Below are 19,493 nucleotides of genomic sequence, written 5' to 3'. Positions count from 1 at the left end.
AGCATTGTGTGGGTGGGTGGTGGCTGGGAGAGGAAAGAAGGTCCAAGTTAGTCTATTCTGTTGCTTGGTAACTGCCTTCGTTAAAAAAAATAAAAAGGCTTTCCTTATTAGCTGGGGATGTGAGTTAGTTCTGGTCTCACTGGGGAAGATGTATCTCCTTCAGTGTGTTAATCCATGCACATTTTTGGTGATGGCATGATTTTAAACACACACTTGTTTTGTGTGCATGGCAGACAACTAGTTTGGCACCAATGGCAAATGAATACCTTCTGGTTGTCATTAACTCATGTAGGGCTCCCTGGGTTTAAGCCGGATTTCGTCTTTCTTTGATTCAGAACAAATTTCTCAACTCTATTAAATCTATGATTATCTGAAGAGAGGAGAAGAGCTTTTGTCTAGGTGCAATCCCACCAGCATGGTAGCCACCTGGCAGTAACAAATAGCCAAGTCACATCCCCAAATAGGAACTCTGAAAATAAGCGTTCCATATTTTAAAGGCATCACACCAGGCGAGGGAATGTGTTTCTGGATTTTGCTGTATCCTTGAAAACCAGGGAGATCCTATCTTATCAAAGTCTAATTTAGTCAGCCTAATTTAAACTTGAGTGGCTTTGTAAAAATAAAGAGACAGGGAACTTATGATTTGTGACTCTGAACTGTTAAGAATATATTCTTAAGGTGTGAATCTCTTGAGAACAAGGCTGCCGCATGACTGGGCTTCTCCAGTTTGTGTCTGTGGGAGCTCTGGGCTGCTGGGCTTGTGAAGAGGCCTCAGTGGACCCCACCCAGGATAAGATCCTAGGATCAAAGGTGCCACTTCCTCCTCTTTCTTCTCCCAGCTCCCTTGAATTCTGCATATCTGCAGCAATGCCTCAAATCCCTTGTTTTCCTCATTGTACTCCCAGTCTCTAGACCAACATTTGTACTGCCTGATAGGGAAACATTTATTTAAAAAAAAAAGACAAAACCATCACAGGGTGGTAAATCTGAATTGTGGTTAAAAACTATACATTTCAGTAGCAAGAAATCATATTTTGATAATGCTAATTGTAGTCATTTTCTCTAAAGCAATAAAAGGAAAATTCTGCCTTCCTAGGCTGGGGTTGACCTTCATGTTCTTTTTACTGCCACACAAAAGGCAATTATAGTGACCCTTCCTTGAAATGTTTCCAGTTCTTGAATAATAATTACCACTGTCTAGACATAGCATGGGGCTTTGGTAAGGGTTTAAAGAAATTGGCTTTTTCTAAACTCCCTCCAACCACTTAAATGGATTCCCTCTTATCCACGGAGCAGTAGCCAATGCTGATATTGAGTACGTGGGCTTTTCAGAGTTTTCCAAAATTCACATGGTACATATAAAAATTCTGCCCACTTGATTATCATCTCAGACATTTTTTCTTTCAAGTTCAACCAAGTCATTATTGGTTTTACAAAAAGGCAGCACCAGATGTATGAAAAATAGGCAATGTATGACCTATTAGAAATATAGAAAGTCTAACAGTTTTACTTTAAAAAGATGTTGTAAGAAAGAAGCAATGCAAAGGGACAGTGGTGGCAAAACGAAACATGTGGCTTATAATAAGGGCAGGAAACAAAGCCAAGTGCGATCTCGCGCCTCCAACAGGAGCTGCGTGCTGGGCTTCCCCAGGGACTCTGGGGACCCAGCGAAGGCCCTGGGTCAGGAACACCCTTGCTGAGTGGCCANAGGGCCCCCCCCCCCCAAGAAGCCCAGGGCAACCCATAAAAACATTCTCCAAATGCCCTGGGCGCCATGCCCACCGCCCAACCCCCGCAGCCCTTCTGCAGCTTCCGGCCTTGCATAGGCAGCAAACAAGAATGCTGCAGCTTAGCAGTAAGTCACAGAGCAAATCAACCCGCATCAGCAGCTTCTCTTTCCAAAGATATTTCTTTACAGTTTACGCAGAGGGAAGCATTTTGTCAGAGAACAATCCCAGGGTGTGCTCTTGGTTGGGAGTTGTGAGCTCCCACCCCCATCCAGGGTGGCCCTGCCAGGAGCCTTGAAAGGGACCTGGGGCCCTCAGGACAGCCTTGATTTTCTCTTGTGTCCTAGGGATCCCAGAGAGCCTTTGTCTGGGGAGTGGAATGTGTAGAGCATGTCTTCAGAAGCTCTCTACAAAGCTTCCTGGGAAGAGACCGGTGCGGCCGTTCCTCTGCAGGGTCCCCTTGTACCAGCCGTCCTCACGCTTCTTGTGCACAAAGACAATGTCACCTTCCTTCAGCTCAATCTCTGCCTCACTCTGGGGAGGGTACGAGACCACCACACGATACCTGGAGGGGAAACAGACACCACATTGGGTGAGCCTGACTCTAGGCTGGAGGATGACTGCCAGGTCCTGCTTGCAATGTCTCTCTCTTTGCTCACCTTTCCTTTCCCCATCTGGTGTAATTCTTATAATTTGGGGCTACTTCTCCCACTTTTAAAAATGTCTACTTTGATTTTAATTTTTACACAACCTTTTCATTTTTTAATTAAAATTAAAAAATCATTTTCCCGTCGTGTCCTTTTGGAGCCATATCTATACAGCTGGAACATTTCTGCCTGAGAGGCAGTCTCTCCCTCCAGCCCATCTTGGACTGCGGCCTCCCCTGGGGTGGGGCCTAGGATGGCCACTTCCGTTTTGGTGCAGGCACTGGGGATGGGTGGGACATTTGGTGTGTCCTCAGTTCTGTCGTGTCCTGGCTGCATGACACCAGGCTAGGTGTCCTGACCTCCCGAGTGTCAGCTTCTTTGAGGAAGAGGGAGGGTGGGGAATGCCTCTTAGGTGGATGTCTCACATGATGTGTGAAAGTGTTCTGGACTTTGTACGGTAAAATGGTCATCCTTTTTTAAATGTGCTCCAAAAATCTTATCTTAGCACCTGAACTGGCTTATCTTAGCACCTCCCCCAGCTCAGGTCTCCCTTGCCTGGGCTGCTCTTGCCTGCCCCTTCCCTGATGCTCTCTCTGGAGCTCTCCTGCCTTCCACAAGCCAGCTGGGCCCCATTCACCGTGCTTAGTGCTTAGCTCAGGTCTCCCATGATGGTGCGCAAACCCCCAGAGCAGCAACTGTTACCCAGTGCTCCCTGCCATGTGCCCAGTGTCTAGAACAAGCCCCGCATACAGGAGCGCTGTTCATACATGCAGGATGGTGCCTGGAGACCTGGGGTGACACTGTCAGTCAGGTGGAGCTGCCAGGGAGCCGAGGTAATTGGGCAGGTGGAGGAGCAGAGGTGCCAGCGGCTGGCGGTGGCTGGCATGGAGAGGACGGGTGATGTGTGTATCTGGGCCTGCAGCTCCACAGCAAACAGTACCTCCCCCCAGCCCACAGTGTAGACTTCAACTCCTGCCATCAGCCACTGGCCACAGGAGGGGATCATTGGCCAGACTAATGGTCCAGGAGCAGGATGACCAATGACCTTAGGGGACTGGGTCATCCATTTATAGGAGATGAGCTGGGGAGGAACCATGTACTGTGTGGTTGGCAATGTGGGGCCTCAGAGGCCCCGGACCTGACCTGGACTGGAGGGAACACCCCCAGGAGCCACTGTCCTGCTGCTCCCCTCCCTGGCAGTGCCTGGGTGTGGTCCTGGCCCATTAGCTGGAGCAGGAAGGTGGGATATTCCTTTTCCCTCAGTCTTCCTTGGGCTGTCGGCTGGGAAGGACTGTCCTCTGGGTCCTGCCTCTCCCATAAGCCACGGCCACACAAATGGCCCCTGAAAGAGATCATCCAGGTGTCCCAGCATCTGGGTGTTCTGAGGACCCTCAAGGGGCTTTAAATGTGGAGCCTCTGACCTGTATATTCTGCTTTTGGAGAAACCAGAACATTATAACACAAAAGAGTTCCTATGTCAGCATTTCTTCAAATGTGGCCATAGACTTCAGGACCTCTAGGTCAGAGTCCTGGCTCTATCCCGGACCTACTTGATGAAACTCTGGGAAAGGGGCCAGAAGTATGAATTTTCAGCAAGTTCTGGGGGCAAATGCTTAATTTGCTGCTGTCTGAGAATTGAGGTGAAAGCTCTGGGCAAGTCTTCATTCTCCTTCAACCACCTGCTCAGAGGGCCTGAGGCGCTGGTCCATCAAAGTCAGGACAGGGAAGCCATGGTTTGGGGCACCTGCAGCAAGTGCTCTGGAGGCTGAGGGATGACACACAAGCAGAAAAGACCCGGACTCCACTCTGAGGAGCTCACGGTCCCAGTTTGTTCCAGGCTGTGAGACCAGGGGGCAGAGAGCAAGGTAGCTCCTGAGGCTGACTTGGCAGGCAAGCAAGGTTCCTACTGGCCAGGCTCACGGAGCGCTTTGGAAGGGCTGCAGCTATAGGATGGTTGGGCCAGTTCTCAACTGTCTCTGGACTCCAGATGCTGGCTTTGGGGGTATAAAGGAGGAGAGAAAAGACAGTATGCTTCTTGCCCTCCTCTCAGCCCAGAATCTCTGCAAACGGCTGCCTGCTGGCCACTCCTTGATGACAGATGGCCCTGGGGAGGCAGGAATAGTCTGTGAGATCAGTTCCCCCACATCTGGCACTCAGGCTGTGTGTGTGTCTGCAGAGACCAGCACCGGCCCTACCTGTGGCTCTCTGCCACCCTTCCCCTTTTCTCCAAACACCTGCCTCCTTCTCTTCCCTGAGGAAGAAAAGGCAAAGAGTGAGATGATTTCTCAGACTTCAAACACAAGTTTTGGCTTTTGCCTCAACTGCCAGATGTGAAACAAACAAGCAACTCTGAAAATGTAAGTGGCTAGAAAAAAAAGCAATTTGGTGCTTCTGAGTAATTCAATGATTTAATGAGCCCAGATGGATGATGTGGGCCTAATGTATAAGAGTCAAGCATTTAAAGTTCCTGTCCAGATCATTCCAAGACTCTGAGCTATTTTTCCTGCTGCATGAAAGTAATTGATACTCCCTGTTATAGACACAAAGGGCCAAATGAACAGTTAAGGACAGCAGCTACTCCTGTGTTATGACTGTGGCATCATAAATCATAAGAGACTGCGCTGTGCTGAGTTAAGGTTATGTCACCCACAGCTAATTTTCAGACATAAGATGCAGGAAATCAAAAGGCTCAAAATCAGAATGAATTCTTACCACTGCACATTGCAATTAGCTTTATGTGTGAGGTTTGGTGTGTCTTCCTCTTGTGTCATCTGCTCCCCTCCTGACAACAGGGGTCACCGTCAGGCTCTCCGAGTGGCAGGCTTTTCAGAGCATTTGCTTCAGTGCTACGGAGGGCAAGCGGCCCCTGAGATAGTGGATGTTATCATCATGGAGCAGTTTCCCTCTAGGAACTTGGAAATAAGAGTATGTCTATACCCCCTAAAAGTAAGCTGCAATATCAGTACATGTATTAACAGCTTGTTGCTGCTGTAACAAATTTCCACAAACTTAGTGGCATAATTTCTTATCTCCCAGTTCTTTAAGTCAGATATTCAAGGCAGTCACAAGGGTGACCTCCTTCTGGAGGTCCTAGGCACTCCCCTGCTTTTTGCAGCTAGCCCCTAGAAGCTGTCTGCATTCCTGGCTAGTGCCCCTTCCTCCGTTTTCAAAGCCAGCATTGGCCAGTTGAGTCCTCACACTGCATCACTTTGACCCTTTCTGCTGCCTTTCTCTTCTCCTTATAGGGACTCTGTGGTCACACTGGGCCTGCCTAGATAATCCAGGATAATCTCTCCACTTTAATGTCAGCTGGTTAACAACCTCTATCCTGCCTGCTGCCTTCACTCCTCAAGGCCATGTAAGGGGACATTCATAGTTCAGGGGATCAGGCACAGACATTTTTGGGAAGCCACCGTTCTGCCTACCATGACACATAATAGATCAAAGTCAAAAAACATTTAAATCCGAATAAAGCCAAACTCACAGGCCAGTAAGAGGAGAGGATAAATAGACAGAGTGTGTGAATGGATCATAAGAGGTAAGTGTGCTAGTTTTTCAGAGCCACTCTGCAACTTCCCTGAGGTACAAGAGAGCCAGAGGTGGGCATCCAGAGTATGGGCATGGGGTGGCTGGTCCAAGAACTCAGCCAGACCTGCCCAGAGTCAGGGTTGGCATATCCCTGCTGGGGAGACAGGACATTAGACAGTGTCACCAGATCCCATAACTACACTGCTCTTATGAGTTCCCCAAGTAACCTCCAGAAATGTGGGTCCCTGAATACATTGTCCATAGGGCATAATATGTCCAGATGGTCCAAGAATTAGGTTCCTGAGGAAGGATTAGTATTTGGCACTCTGGTTTACACATCAGGCCTGTGAGTTTAGCTCCTACAGATCTCCTGAGAGCTGGACCTGCCTCTAGTGAGCTGACGTGCAGGCCTGGCCAACTAGACCTGGGGTAGTTCTCCATGGTTCACTCCCCTGGGCAGGCTCGTTTAGCCCAAGCTTCTTTCCTCCAGGAGCAGTTAGGAGAGAAGCTCCCAGTGTCTTCTGGAATCCTCAGGAGGGAAACTGTTATCTCTGAGGGAGTCTGTACACAGGAGACACTCAGAACATGCAGGAGACACCCTTGTAGTACCTGGAGCCCAGCCACTCCAGGTGAGAGATGCCCCCTCCTCAGTGTGCTGGTGGTGGAAGCCTGAGTCTGAGCCCCACCTGCCCTTTGCTGTTCTCCCCCCTTCAGACAGTAAAGTGGCCTTGCACACAGCAGGCACTCCGTAGATATGTGGCCTGCGAGTGAGTGCCCAGGGCCTCCACAGCAGGGATTCCTGTCACAGCTGCTCCCTTCCAGCTGTGAGCTAAATTTTATTCACAAGCCTTCGGGGCCCAAGGCCAAGTGCTTTCTGGAGTTGTCCCAGCCTGAAGACCAAGCCTTTCCATTGTTCCACTCTTGCTCCACTTCTGGGGCTCCCCAGGATACAAGGCGGCCTACAGGCTGCACAGGGTGAACGAAGGGGGCATTTGGGGGCTCATTAGGCAGCAGTTTTGTTTCAGGCTGTATTTTGAAAACTCTTATCACTAATGAGCTGCACAGAGTGAGGGGGACAAGCAGGGTGCCAAGAGTCTCTGGGTACAATAAGCCCTGATTAGATGGAATATTCACAGAATGAGAGTAATTCTCTGATCTTTCTAGTTAATCATAGACTTCCATGGTTTAGTAGAACAGGGTCTTTTAAGACCTTTTATGAAGGAGTCTGGAAGCTGAGGGATCTAGGGAGAACAGAAACTTAAGGGAGACATGAGAGCAGCTTTGAAACGTCTCAGTCTATTCTCAGGAACCACCAACTTTGTTACCTGGGGCAAAGGGACTGGGAATTACATTGAGAAATCATAGGCATCTGGGGGTTGGTCTTATGGAAGGATGAAGTTCTGACATGAAAGAGTTACACAAAGTTGGAGGAGGCTCCTTTGAGGGAAATGGAGGAAGAATTATAAAGTGTGTGTGTGTGTGTGTGTGTGTGTGTGTATGGTGTTTGTGTGAGATGTGAGGTATCTGTGGTATGTGGTGTGTGTGTGAGGTGTGTGTGTGGTGTGTATGTGTGTATGGTCTGGTTTGAGGTGTGTGGTGTGTGTATGTGTGATATGTGGTATGTGTGCATTTGTGGTGTAGTATGTTTGGTGTGTGTGTGTGGTATTTGTGTGAGATGTGCGTGAAGTGTGTATGTGGTATGTGTGGTGTGTATATGTGTGTGGTGTGGTATGAGGTGTGTGGTATTTGTGTGAGATATGTGGTATATGTGGTGCATGTATGTATGTCTGAGGGTGTGTGTGAGTGTGTCTGTGTGGTATGTGCTATATGTGCATGTGTGATGTGGTGTCATGTGTATTTGGTGTGTGTGGTGTGTGGTATGGGTGTGGTGGTGGTAGTGGTGTGTGTGTATGTGTGTGTGTGTGTGTGAGGTGAGGTGAGGTGACTTGAGGTGTGAACCTAATCTCCTTAGGGCCTGGGGTTTGCTGTGGGGAATGCACCTCATAGTAACAGATCCTACTGTGACTGAGTTTGGACAGGATGTGTACCTTGAACCGGCAACAGGGTGGTGATCAACGGCTGAGTCTCCAGAAGCAGATGCTGATATCCTGGCAAGGCTGTGACATAGTCCATACTATTTTAAAGCCAGAGACACCCAGATCCCTTTGTGGGCAAGTTGTACATTGGGCAGCTGCTGACCACGCTCCTCAAAGTGGGTCAGAGACCAGGCTCTGTGGCTGGAAAGGCTTGAGTCCAATCTCTGGCTTGGCTGGTTACTTTTTAGCTGTGTGATCTCAAGCAAGTTACCTAGCCTTTCAGGAAGATGGGGATACTGAATTTGTAGGGTTCTTGGAAGGATTGGCTGAGGTAACACACCCAAGGCACCTAAAACGATGCCAGCAGATGCTAAGCTACATATGCAGCATTGCCATTCTGAGTGGTTATGGCCCAGGTCCATACTGACTGATGAATGTCTGAATCTCACCCCTGCACAGAGCACAGAGCTGTCTTTCTAAAAACAGGTGTAAATATGGACTGACACTACAAGTGCTTATCGGAAATCCATAACCAGCCCCCATGGTTCCTACACTGCCTGGTGAGACTGTTCTCTCAGTGGTGCTGGATCTCAACACCACAACGTCAGCCCAGCACCAAAGCCCATCATCTGGATATGCCTTGACAAACTGGCCTGCAGCTTATTTTATATGGTCTGAGACACAAATAAGTTGAAACAGTTCACAAACAGTTGAAAAAAAAATCAAAATAAGAAAAATATTTCATGACACAAGAAAATTAAATTAAATTTAAATGTTGGTGTCCATAAGTAGAATTTTATTGGAACGCCCATGCCCATCGTTTCTGTATTGTCTATGGCTGCCTTCATGCTGGCACAGCAGAGGTGAGAGTTGTGAAAGAGACTGAAAGACCTGCGGTGTCTGCAGAATTTACTATCCAGGTCTTGACCAAAGGTGTGTCACTCCCATCTAGATAGAGCTTAAGTAGCCCTGCCTTGGCATTGGGGGTTATCAGGTGCTCAGGACAGTGGGGGCTTTCTCAGAATTCAGCACTGGGGCCCACGGGGAAAAGCTGGTGGGGAAGGGTGCCAGGGCTGGTTTCTCAGGAGACTGCTCGCATGTTTACTATTTAAGCAGTGTTCCAACAAGAAGGCACATGGAAGGGAAAGTGCTTCCATACTATCCTGATTGGACACCATCCCCTCTCACTGCAGGGTCTTCCATCCCTCATTTGAAGCCCTTTAAGGACTAACTCAAATGGGCCCATCAGCTGAGCAAGATGCCAGCCTCTTATAAAATTCAAGTACGTAAGGGCCCTCTGTGGACTCAGTTTACTGCTCAGTATAACTCTAGGCTGAACTCTATGAAATTTCTGGTTGTGGTAAAAAAAAAACCCCACAAATGAATGCTGTCAATTTTGTATGGTCCAACCCAATAGACTATATACCTCGAAGCAAATCTGGGGGTAATGCTTTATAATTCTAAGGTGTCAGAGGGGGCTCAGCCTCAAAAAAAGCTGCCTCCTGGGTGAGGCACACAGGCCATGAGATTTAGTCCAGGGGTCCACTAAAGGTTTCCCACAGGGTTGAGGGGACACAGTCCTCTCACTAACATCATTCCTCACTCTCTGGGCTCAGTGCCCCATCAGTTTTGCCAAATTTCCTGATGAATCCCTTGCAAATCCCAAACTCAGGACCCAGATGGATTCAGAACATGAAATATACTCCTTTTCATCCCCAAATGCTTTTTATCTTTTTATAATGTTTACTTTTTATTTTTGAGAGAGAGAGAGAGAGGGGGAGAGAGAGAGAGAGAAAGAGAGAGAGAGCAGGGGAGGAGCAGAGAGAGAGAGGGAGAAGCAGAATCCAAAGCAGGCTCCAGGCTCAAACCTGTCAACACAGAGCCCGATGTGGGGCGACAGAGCCCAATGTGGAGCTCAAACTCATGAACTGTGAGATCATGATCTGATCCAAAGTGGGATGCTCAACCGACTAGGCCACCTAGACGCCCCCCCAAATGTCTTTTATCTGATTCTCACCATCCAAGCTCAGGAACTGAGTAGATGTGTGTAAGAGGGACATTTGATAAATTTAATCCTCAGAAAATCTCCATTGTCACTGTTCCCCCAAATGGCTTCAATCTTAGAGACCAGCCCACACCAAGGCCCTAGAGGATATAAGCCCACCCTCCCCCCTTACCTCTCCCTGGACAAAGGCTTGGGCTCGGGACGGATGGCAGCCATGGAGAGAGGTGCTTGCCTGGAGGGAGATGAGGAGAAGTTCAGATCCAAGGAGCCCGCCTTTCTGTGCAGTGGCTCCATCCCCACTGCGCCCCGCATCTCGCTTTCTATGGGGCAAGACCCTGCCCTGCCATGGATGGACAGTGAGGACACTTCAGGACCCACTGCACCCTGGAGTGAGGTGTCCACTGCCACCAGGGCATCATGGGTTGGAGAGATGGATGGTGGGGAGCGAGATTTCTTCTTGGTAGATGCCCCGGCGAGAAGCTTCAGCAGCCCACTCTTCTTCTCTTTCTGGAAAGACACACAGAATTGAAATCCAGTGGGTTAGTACTGGATTGTTAGTGATGGGGGAGGAAGTATAATCTTATTTGGAAACTTGAGAGAGAGTGCTGCGTGAATTGGGGGGGGGGCCCTCCTGACAACACACCCCCTTGCTATCACAGGACCATCCCAGACTGGCAACTTCACTTGCTGTGTCCAAGGAGCCAGCAGTCAACATAACTGGTCTCTCTTTACCTGAGAGGGGTGTGTAATTATTCTAGATTAGCCTTCCTGAGATTAGTTTCCACAGCCTCCCAAGTTTATAGAACCAAAGCTCATGTATCCTAGACACAGCTTTATTTTGAAATCCTGGGCAGCACTGTATTCAAACTTTCCTCTGAAAAAATTTGTTTATACCACACAGGAAACCTGCAGTGTGTGTGTGTGGGGGGGGGCACACACCCACACGTACATCACATATATTCCCTGAGAAAGTAATCTGCAGGCAGGGAGGACCAGAGCTGAGGTCCCAGAGCTGAGGGCAGCCCCCCATGGGGGCAACTTTGCCTCATGCTCTAAATTCTCTCAGTGGGAAACACCCTTATGAAACTGCTTCAATCAGCAGCAGGAAGGTGGTTTCCTTATCTTAAGAGAAAGGGCTATTACAGGATGTGACAACATTCAGGTCTTGGCTACTAACACGCAAAACTAATGAGATAATCAGGAGAATTGGCCCTATAATCATGAGGCTATTGATATGCTCTCCTGCTAGGATGTGTAGACACTGCTCCTGCTCCATAGCTCACTGCCAGTTCTCATGGAAGACTCCCCGCCATACACCCCACACCAGCGGCACAACCAGTACAGGGTCTTCATCAGAGGCCCCACTGAGTAGTCTCTTGGCCCTGAAGGAGTTTCTCTCCTTAGTTTCACACCTTGGGGGCTCAGAGCAGGCTCTCAATACATAAATGAGAGCCAGGGTGGGGTGGTGACACAGATGCAGAGAAAGATCTGGGCAGTGTCCTTGGGTGGCTTGGACCAGCCACCATGCCTACCCTGAATTCTGCATATTGCTGTCAGTTAAGGGAGGCACCTCAGCCTCCCTTAGCCTGTACTGATTTCATGGAAGCATATAAGGAAGCATGTGAAATGCTGCTATCTAGAGAGGTCTGTGTGTAAAAGAGAAAGTGTGTACATGCAGAGGTACTTTTAGAACAACATTCTTGCCTTGAAATCTGACCATTTTTATGGCTTTAAGAGAGTTCAGTTTTTTAATGTTCAATGGAAATTATGTAGCAGGGACACATGGCATAAAACAATGGCAGCACACAGAAGTCTGAAACTACAGCCACTGAGTTAGTGATGGTCATCAAAAAGTCTGCTTTGGTTACAGGGCTCAGAAGACCCTGAAGTGGATAGATGGCAGATTTCCTCTTCTCACCTTCCCTGTCGGCAGGGTTAGAAGCTACTGGGGGATGATTTCAGCATCACCCATCACCACAGGGGTGCTGAAATCTTCTTGGAATTCACATATTAGGGATATGCATATCCTTAAGCTAAGTCAATAACACTTGAGTATGAAGAAGTCCATGTTTTTTCTCTATTGTTAGCACTGATATTGACAGAAAGAAGGGGAGTAGATGTCCTGAAGACTGTCCATGTTGAGGAATTGCTGGCATGGGTGAGCCCCAGGCTGGTGGGGAGCAGGTGGGTGTGAGGTAATGCAGCAAAGGGCAGCCCTCTGTTTATGTTTCCCAGCTCTGTCCTGCTTCAACATCCATGAAGTTCTTGCGACACTTAGGATAGCTTCACTAGTTTGGCCACGAGGGGGCGCCACACAGCTGGCTCAGAGGCATCCCTGTCTCCTAAGTAGCTGGGGCTCCTGAGGCTGCAGAAGGGTGAGCCTGCCCACTGAGTCTAGGGAGTCATGTGGACACCCAAACTAAACACCCAGACACTACTAGGTCAAGTATCAGAAAAGCCACATGCTATCAAATGCTCACATTCCAGCTATTAATCCAATGGGATGGTGAAGCTGGACAATGTACAACTTCAAGTAGTTTAATTGTATGCATATATAAGCACATGCAGTTATATAAAATTATGCACAGCATGAAATGGATCTGTAGTCCGGCCAATGCCCTGAGGGAACAGGAGCCACTGCCTGGCACAGGCTGCAGTCCCTGAAGGGTCATGGGCCAACCTGCCTTCTCTGCTGCTGTTTTGGGCTGGGCCTACCTCGTAGAGACCACAGGGAAGGGTGTAGGCCAGCCCTGGCATCAATCAGGCTGTGTGGTCTTCCGGGACCAGAGTGTGAAGCCTGGACACTTGGCCAGCAAACATGTGTGAAGCAATTTGACAGTGAAGGCACCGGTGCAGGGACAGGCCCTCTGGGCCATGACGCTGGATTGTCAGGGGCAGCATGGCCAGAGGGTCCTGCCAACAATCTGTAAGTCGGGGTGCACATGCCCAGGGGGGGAGCACCTGCCTGAGAGATATCGGCCAATGTCACGGTCAAAGGGGCTCCATGTGGGAAAGCGTTTTCACAGTGACTGTCCCCACGCCCCTGGGACAGGTGTTGGCTACACCATATCCATCTACCTCACCTATATTCAGAGCCAGTGTCCCTGGCTTCTTCTACATATGAATTAAAGGTGGAAGGAGACAGAACAAGGACATGCCCAGGGCAAGTGGTGTGCCACCTCTTAGAAGTTTCAGGGTTGAGACCATGGCCCTTCCTGAGACACCCAGCAGCTTAAAAAAATAAAAGGAAGTGACCAGGGTCCAGTTGTCAGCCAGCATGACAGCTCTTGTGGTCCCTATAGTGGTGTCCTTCTGCCTTGTGATCAGGGAAGAGGTTTGATCTAAAAACACCCTCTTTCAAGGCACTGCCACGGAACAGAAAGCCCTGGAGCCACGGGCTGTGCCACAGTAGGGTGTTGTGAGCAGAAGATAAAGCCACTGGCTCGCTTAGCATGTTTGCATGGGGATCCAGCCTTAGCTGTGGTTTGGAAAGAGGTACATGAATGTGATGGATACTTTTCCTGTCTCAGTTCTCCAGGACTAAATATGACTGATCATGTTCTTAATTTGACTTTGGCAAACACTGATGTCATGACTGGAAAACCCTCTCCATTGCCATCCATGACAGAATTCTGCTAATGCCTTCAGGACCCAGTTACTACAAGTTGCTGTGAAATTTGGTGAACTAGTGATTATCATGCACACATGGACTATGGATGTAGATATTCCAAGTCCTTCCCCTGGTTGCTGCCCTATTCTGGGTAATGCAGGTTAGAATCAGCTAATGGGCACTTTGGAGGTGGTGGGAAAAGGCTCACTGATCAATTAGGGGCAACACGATGGGACAATAAGAGGTTTTAGAGGATACAATTTAGGGTTATTCTGGGCTAAAAGTTTATTAAAGAAAGATGGATTTGTTGGGGTTTCTCCAGACACCAGGGCTAAACTATGGACTTTCATGAGCCCAGTGAAATGCGGAGAATGGTATCCCCATTATATTTTTATAGCTTGTTTTAGATACCTTTCAGGCAAGTCACTGTTTCCCTATACAACCTCCCTACACAGCATTCTGCTGTCTCCATCTGTGGCCTAAATTCCCCTCTCCTGAGGAGAGTCACTTTCCCATCCCTAGGATGCTCTGAATGGCCACAGTGCAGCTATTTCAGCCTTGTGGGGGTCCTCCAAACAGTCTGAACTGTGGGACTAAAATGCCTCATCCCATCTTCTGTCTTCTCCCCAAATTAGAGATGAGCTACTGCTTGTCCTCTGTGAGGCCATTCACAGCTCCCCATGCAGACAACCCTCCTTTGCTGCCTGCTTCCCCTTCCTCTATCAATGGAACAGGATAGGAGCGCAAGGGTAGCCCAGACCAGCAGCATGAAGTCCTAGCTCTGAGTTTTGATTCCAGCAACACTGAGTTGTTAAGATGACAAATGGAAGAGTGCTTTTTAAACTATGAATGCATGTTACAAATACTTGATTGTATGGCTGTTTTTATGATGTGTTTATATGCTGTGCTATTTTTAGGTTTTTGCAAAACACCTACAATCTAATTAGCTCTCAGTACATTTTTGTTAAATGAATAAAATCCACTTCACCATCACCTGAGGCAGGTGTCTCACTGTTAACCCTCAAATTGCCTTGAGAGATCTCCACAGGCCAACAGGGGGTCTCTTGGCTCTCCAACTTTGGTTACAAAGAACAACCAGGGAGTTGGAAAAAAATATAAATGTTAGTCCCACCCTCAAAGATTCTAATTCAGCAGGTCTGAAGTGGGGGCACAAAAAGTGATTCTGATCCAGAACCCTGGAAGAGATCAGTTATAAGCCAATGGTCACGTGTCAACCTGTTAATGATTTCAGAGGACTACAGATAGTGTTGCAAAAACTCAGAGAAGGCACCAGGTGCATAGGAAGGTGACAAAACAAGGAAACAGGTTCACTGAGCATCTACTAAATGCCCAACCCAGGGGACTTGCATGGTAATTTTAAAGCCATACTTTGGAGTGTTGGCATGCATTGATGTGTCAATTCTGATCTGAGGGTGTGAGATGTCCACCAGCTCTCAGATGGGGCCACCCTCTCCAGTTGCAGTTTGAGTGGCAAGGGCTAGTGAAGGAGTAGAGGTCAGCAATCAAGGCAGGTCACACTAGGCAGGGGAACAGGCTCAAGCCAAGGACTGCAGGCACCAGATAAGGCTATTCCAGAAGCACTGGCTCTCAAAATACACATGTAGTTCTGAAAAGCCTCCTTCAGCAAATAAACAGAGCATCCTCATGTTAGAGAAGAGCATATGAGCTACATTAAAAAATGTATGTGTGACGGGGAACCTGGGTGGCTCAGTCGGTCAAGCATCCAACTTCAGCTCAGGTCATGATCTCATGTTTGGTGAGTTCAAGCCCCGCACTGGGCTCTGTGCTGACAGCTAGGAGCCTGGAGTCCGCTTCGGATTCTGTGTCTCCCTATCTCTCTGCTGCTCCCATTTGTGCACTCTCTCTCTCTCAAAAATAAATAAACATCAAAAAAATTACGTGTGTGGGTGCCTGGTGGCTCAGTTGGTTAAGCATCCAACTTCGGCTCAGGTCATGATCTCACGGTTTGTAAGTTTGAGTCCCTCACCAGGCTCCGTGCTGACAGCTCAGAGCCTGGAGCTTGCTTTGGATTCTGTGTGTCCTTCTTTCTCTGCTCCTCCCCCGACTCATGCTCTGTACTTCTCTCAAAAATAAATAAACATTAAAAAATTAAAAACAAATTATGTGTGTACACACACAGACATACACACTAACACATATGTATATACACGCATACTAAAATAAAGTCATACCCTACTTTAAAAGAACCATCTGGTAACCTAATATTAAAAGAAAAGACCTATTTGAAGGGGTTCATTCATTATAGGAAAACTATAAAACATTTTACATAATAAAATAATAGTTTTTCTGTTATGATTAAAATTGTGATCTCCTAGGGGCCTTAGTTGTTTTATAGAACATCAATGTAAAAACTTGGCAAAATGAAAAAGAAATCTAAAGCTTATATTAAGAACTGCTGCCAGTTAAGAGCCAACGAAAATTATGGAAAATTATCTGTGAAATTATAAGAAGTCAAAGGGCTTTTATAAATTTGATTTATAAAATATGACATTAAAATTTTCAGAGATACAATTCATTTCATTAGAATGAAGTAAATGTGTAAATGTGACCTATAATGCCACATTTTTTTGGTCAGGTCATCTCCTTTGTTAATGTATGCTAAAGAAGGCAGCCACGGTTCCTCTCAAACAGATTTACGTTCTTAACTCTTTTTTGCTTAGGGCAACATTTACAATCCCTGGTTGGGCAAACATGGAACACTGGGCCACGTATGGTGCATGGCACATAGACTCAGCCTAGACAGCTTAGCTCTGATAGTCCTGGAAAACCTCAGCCTGAAAAATCTCCAACTGACTGTGTCCGTGGATGAGTACATGCTCTGTTCAAAGTCAGAAGGGCAGCTGAGAACTCTTTACCTTTGAGAACAAAGGATCAAACATAATCACAGATTTTCACTCAGCATTTGCATGAGCTGAGACCCAGTGACAATGGTCATAGGTTATGGGTCATGTTCATATCTTGTGTCAACACTAAGTGACCTGGGAGCATCTGGAGACTCTCTGAGGAAAGCATAGAAATATTCCCTCCAGACTGTTAATATCAGTTATTAACAGGGGTGAGCAGACATAGGAGGGAGGATCTGGGCAGTATTTGGCTTTTGTGAGACACTTTCATATTTGAGTCATTAAGTCAAATGTGTATTTCTTTTTAGTTTAAGAGGAGAAACATAATAAAAGAAAAAGCTGCAACCTGTTGCTTTGAACATAATGGTGTTAGATGTGATGAGCCAGAGAGAATTTTTGCTATCAGCTTATGGAGGAGATGGTCTTAATATGAGGGGGCAGTAGGGGTGGCTTCGAGGCCTGGGCAGATTGGATATAATGAAAGGGGATGGACCAGTGGGTAATTAGGTCTGGATGAGGGATCTGAAGGCGTGGAAGGAGCAGATCTAGCCAAAAGGTGCTGTGTGTCTGTGAGATGAATAAAGGCAGGAGGACAGCACATCTTGGTGGCTGAAGGCCCAGATGAGGGGTCTGACGTCAGCTTGGCAGACACTGGGAGCTGCGCTGGAAGCAGAGGTGGGGGCACAGAGCAGGGGAGTTGGTGACTCCAGGGTAGCAAGGTCAACAGCTTGTGGCCATGGGTGAGGAGCCAGAGTGGGGAACGTGGGGCCACAGACAGTGATGGTGACAGTCCCAGGGCACTTAAAGGGAAGGTGATACCAGCTCCTACCAGCCGGAGACAGGGTGGGGGATATGTGCCCCACAGCAATGAACTTGCTCCATGCCAGCATGGCTGTGGCAGACTCTGGCTCACACAACACACAGAATGATAAAGAAACCAAAATGGTTTAGGAAGATAGTTAAATAATTATCAGATGCCACAACAACCTATGGGCAGTTAGGAAAGAGCTCAGAGAAGTGGGGGCATCAATCCTCACATCTGTTACAATGACCTGCAGCTGTACATTTAGGAAGGAGTTGGTGAGACTAAAGCATGGTCATAGGCCTGATGCATGTGGATTTCGCATGACAAATAGTGCGGGACCTTCAAGAAACCTTTAGATAGTAAAAAAACAAAAAAACAAAAAAACAAAAAAACAAAAAACAAGGGACACCATGCATCCTTATCTTAATATATTGAATCTGGCTCCTAGCAGCAAGTTATACTCAGAAGCCTTTTGATTAGAATTTTGTTTGGAAAGTTTCCTATTGGAGATGGGGAAAGGGTAATTAAAAGCTATGTCTTGTTAAAATTTTGATGGGGAAAAGCACATCTCAGGTTATGCCTGAACACAGTTACTGTAAGAGCAGAGAAAGGTTTATAACAATATAAATATGCAATGTGTCTTTAGAAATGGAAGAGGAATACAAGATCTATAATAAATAAAGTGGAAGAAGTTAACAAGCTAATTAAAAGAGACAGAAAAATTGTGTATTTAGCTGTTGGCTATTTTAAACATTAAAACACATCTTCAAAAATGCTGCCCTCACAAAAGACTGAAGATGAAAATTATTTCATGAAAATAATGGGGAAGGGAAACAGCAGATAACAGCATGTCAATCTAATTGTGCTTTCTCCAGCTTTTGTTTTTGATGGGAGGGATGCCTGCTGTAGTATGCTGCTTCTCTTGCTCTTCTTGAGGATTGAAACCATTAAGTGAAGATTTTGTTCACTGTTCTGCATGTGGCACTGTGCTGGGCATTCTGAAAAGGGAGCTGAATGGATATAAGTAAAAGCAGGGGTTGGATTTGTGTCCTTCGAAGCAGAGCCATGGGCGCTGTGATCACAGCATTTTTCAGACTTAGAAAGAGAGGAAGAACACTCAGGAGCCGGGCCTGCAAGTGGTTTTGGGTGACCAGCCAAGTTCAACGCAGAAGGAAAGAGCTCCTGAAGTGGAGGATACTATCTCCCTGAGGAACTTCAAGTAGATATTCAGCCACATCATGACAGCCTTAGAGACAGATAGAGCTGGGTGTTACTGTCATTTATCAGTTGACTGATCTTGAACAAGTCACTTAACTGCTCATATGCAAAATGGACAACATAATTATATATATCACTAATTATACTGCAAGCTCTTTATTGAGAGCTCACTATGAACCAGGCACTGTTCTAAGTCTTGGACATCATTAGCTCTTAGGTTCTTAAAACAACCCAATAGAAAAAACATAGTCTCTGAGATTCTAAACAACAGATGCTGGGTAATCAACTAGAAAGTTGCACAATCTGGATTTGAACCCAGGACTTGATTCAAATTTTAATGCCAGCTCTAACTGCTTTGTCTTGAGAACTAAGGAATGTAATCCCAATATGGCATCAATAAGTGGGAGGCACCCTCCCACTTGAGGTTTCTGTGTGTTTAAGTCGCTTAACAGATGAGCACTGAAATACGCACATAGAGTGATGATTACAGAACTCTGATGAGGGCTGCGTCATGATGAAGCAGGGGTTGGCCAGTTACCCACCACCCTTGTGACACAGGCAACACTTTGTTCTTCTGGGCTGCTTCTGCAGGGTGGGATACTGACAATACCCTCAGCACTGATAGGAGGACTGATGGGGACAGCAGGTAAAGCACCTAGCAGAGCACCCTGCACGTAGTAGGCTTTCAACAAGGAAGAGCCATCATGAATCTCAGCTATGGTGGTGGTATATGCCAGCACTGTTTCTGCATTCATCTGGCCCTCAGCTGGCATTCATTTCCTGGTAGCACGGACTGAGGTCAGAGGAATGACAGCCCGTCCGGTTATGCATCCACAAAGGAAGATCAAATAGGACTAAAGTGCCAGCTATACGTCTCAGATCCTCTGGAAGCCTCTTGTGCAATGACAGGCTGAGCAAACCCTCTCAGTTCCTGAAACAGTGCACCCAGGCTCCAAACATGAAGAAACACCTGGTCTCTGGTGAAGGGCAGGAATGTTGTGAGACGCAAAACCACATTAACCATGTTTTTCC

At 47.1% G+C, this 19,493-nt stretch overlaps 1 protein-coding gene across 1 annotated transcript; it reads right to left on the bottom strand.

Annotated features, from left to right (window-relative positions):
• Positions 1-1,765: 1,765 nt before the first annotated feature.
• Positions 1,766-19,216, bottom strand: LOC144234120 (E3 ubiquitin-protein ligase SH3RF3-like). Its single transcript, XM_077767256.1, has 3 exons — positions 19,067-19,216; positions 10,116-10,450; positions 1,766-2,292 (listed from the first exon to the last, which is right to left on the bottom strand). The coding sequence occupies exons 1-3, from the start codon at positions 19,214-19,216 to the stop codon at positions 2,124-2,126; spliced, it is 654 nt and encodes a 217-aa protein (XP_077623382.1). The 3' UTR covers positions 1,766-2,123.
• Between the last annotated feature and the right edge of the window lie 277 nt (positions 19,217-19,493).

This window comes from Crocuta crocuta, unplaced genomic scaffold, assembly GCF_008692635.1.
Source record: "Crocuta crocuta isolate KB4526 unplaced genomic scaffold, BGI_CrCroc_1.0 scaffold185, whole genome shotgun sequence".
NCBI classification, from domain to species: Eukaryota; Metazoa; Chordata; class Mammalia; order Carnivora; family Hyaenidae; genus Crocuta; species Crocuta crocuta.
Note: the sequence above shows the minus strand (reverse complement) of the source record. Positions and strands in the feature narration are given on the sequence as shown.

Bases quoted from the DNA above. Each gene is read 5' to 3' on its own strand.
- LOC144234120 (XM_077767256.1), bottom strand. From the start codon at position 19,216: ATGAATGCAGAAACAGTGCTGGCATATACCACCACCATAGCTGAGATT. The intron at 10,451-19,066 runs GTCAGTATCCCA...GTGTCTTTCCAG, and splicing joins CTATCAGTGCTGAGGGTATT to AAAGAGAAGAAGAGTGGGCT. The intron at 2,293-10,115 runs GTAAGGGGGGAG...TTTCCCCTCCAG, and splicing joins AAGCCTTTGTCCAGGGAGAG to GTATCGTGTGGTGGTCTCGT.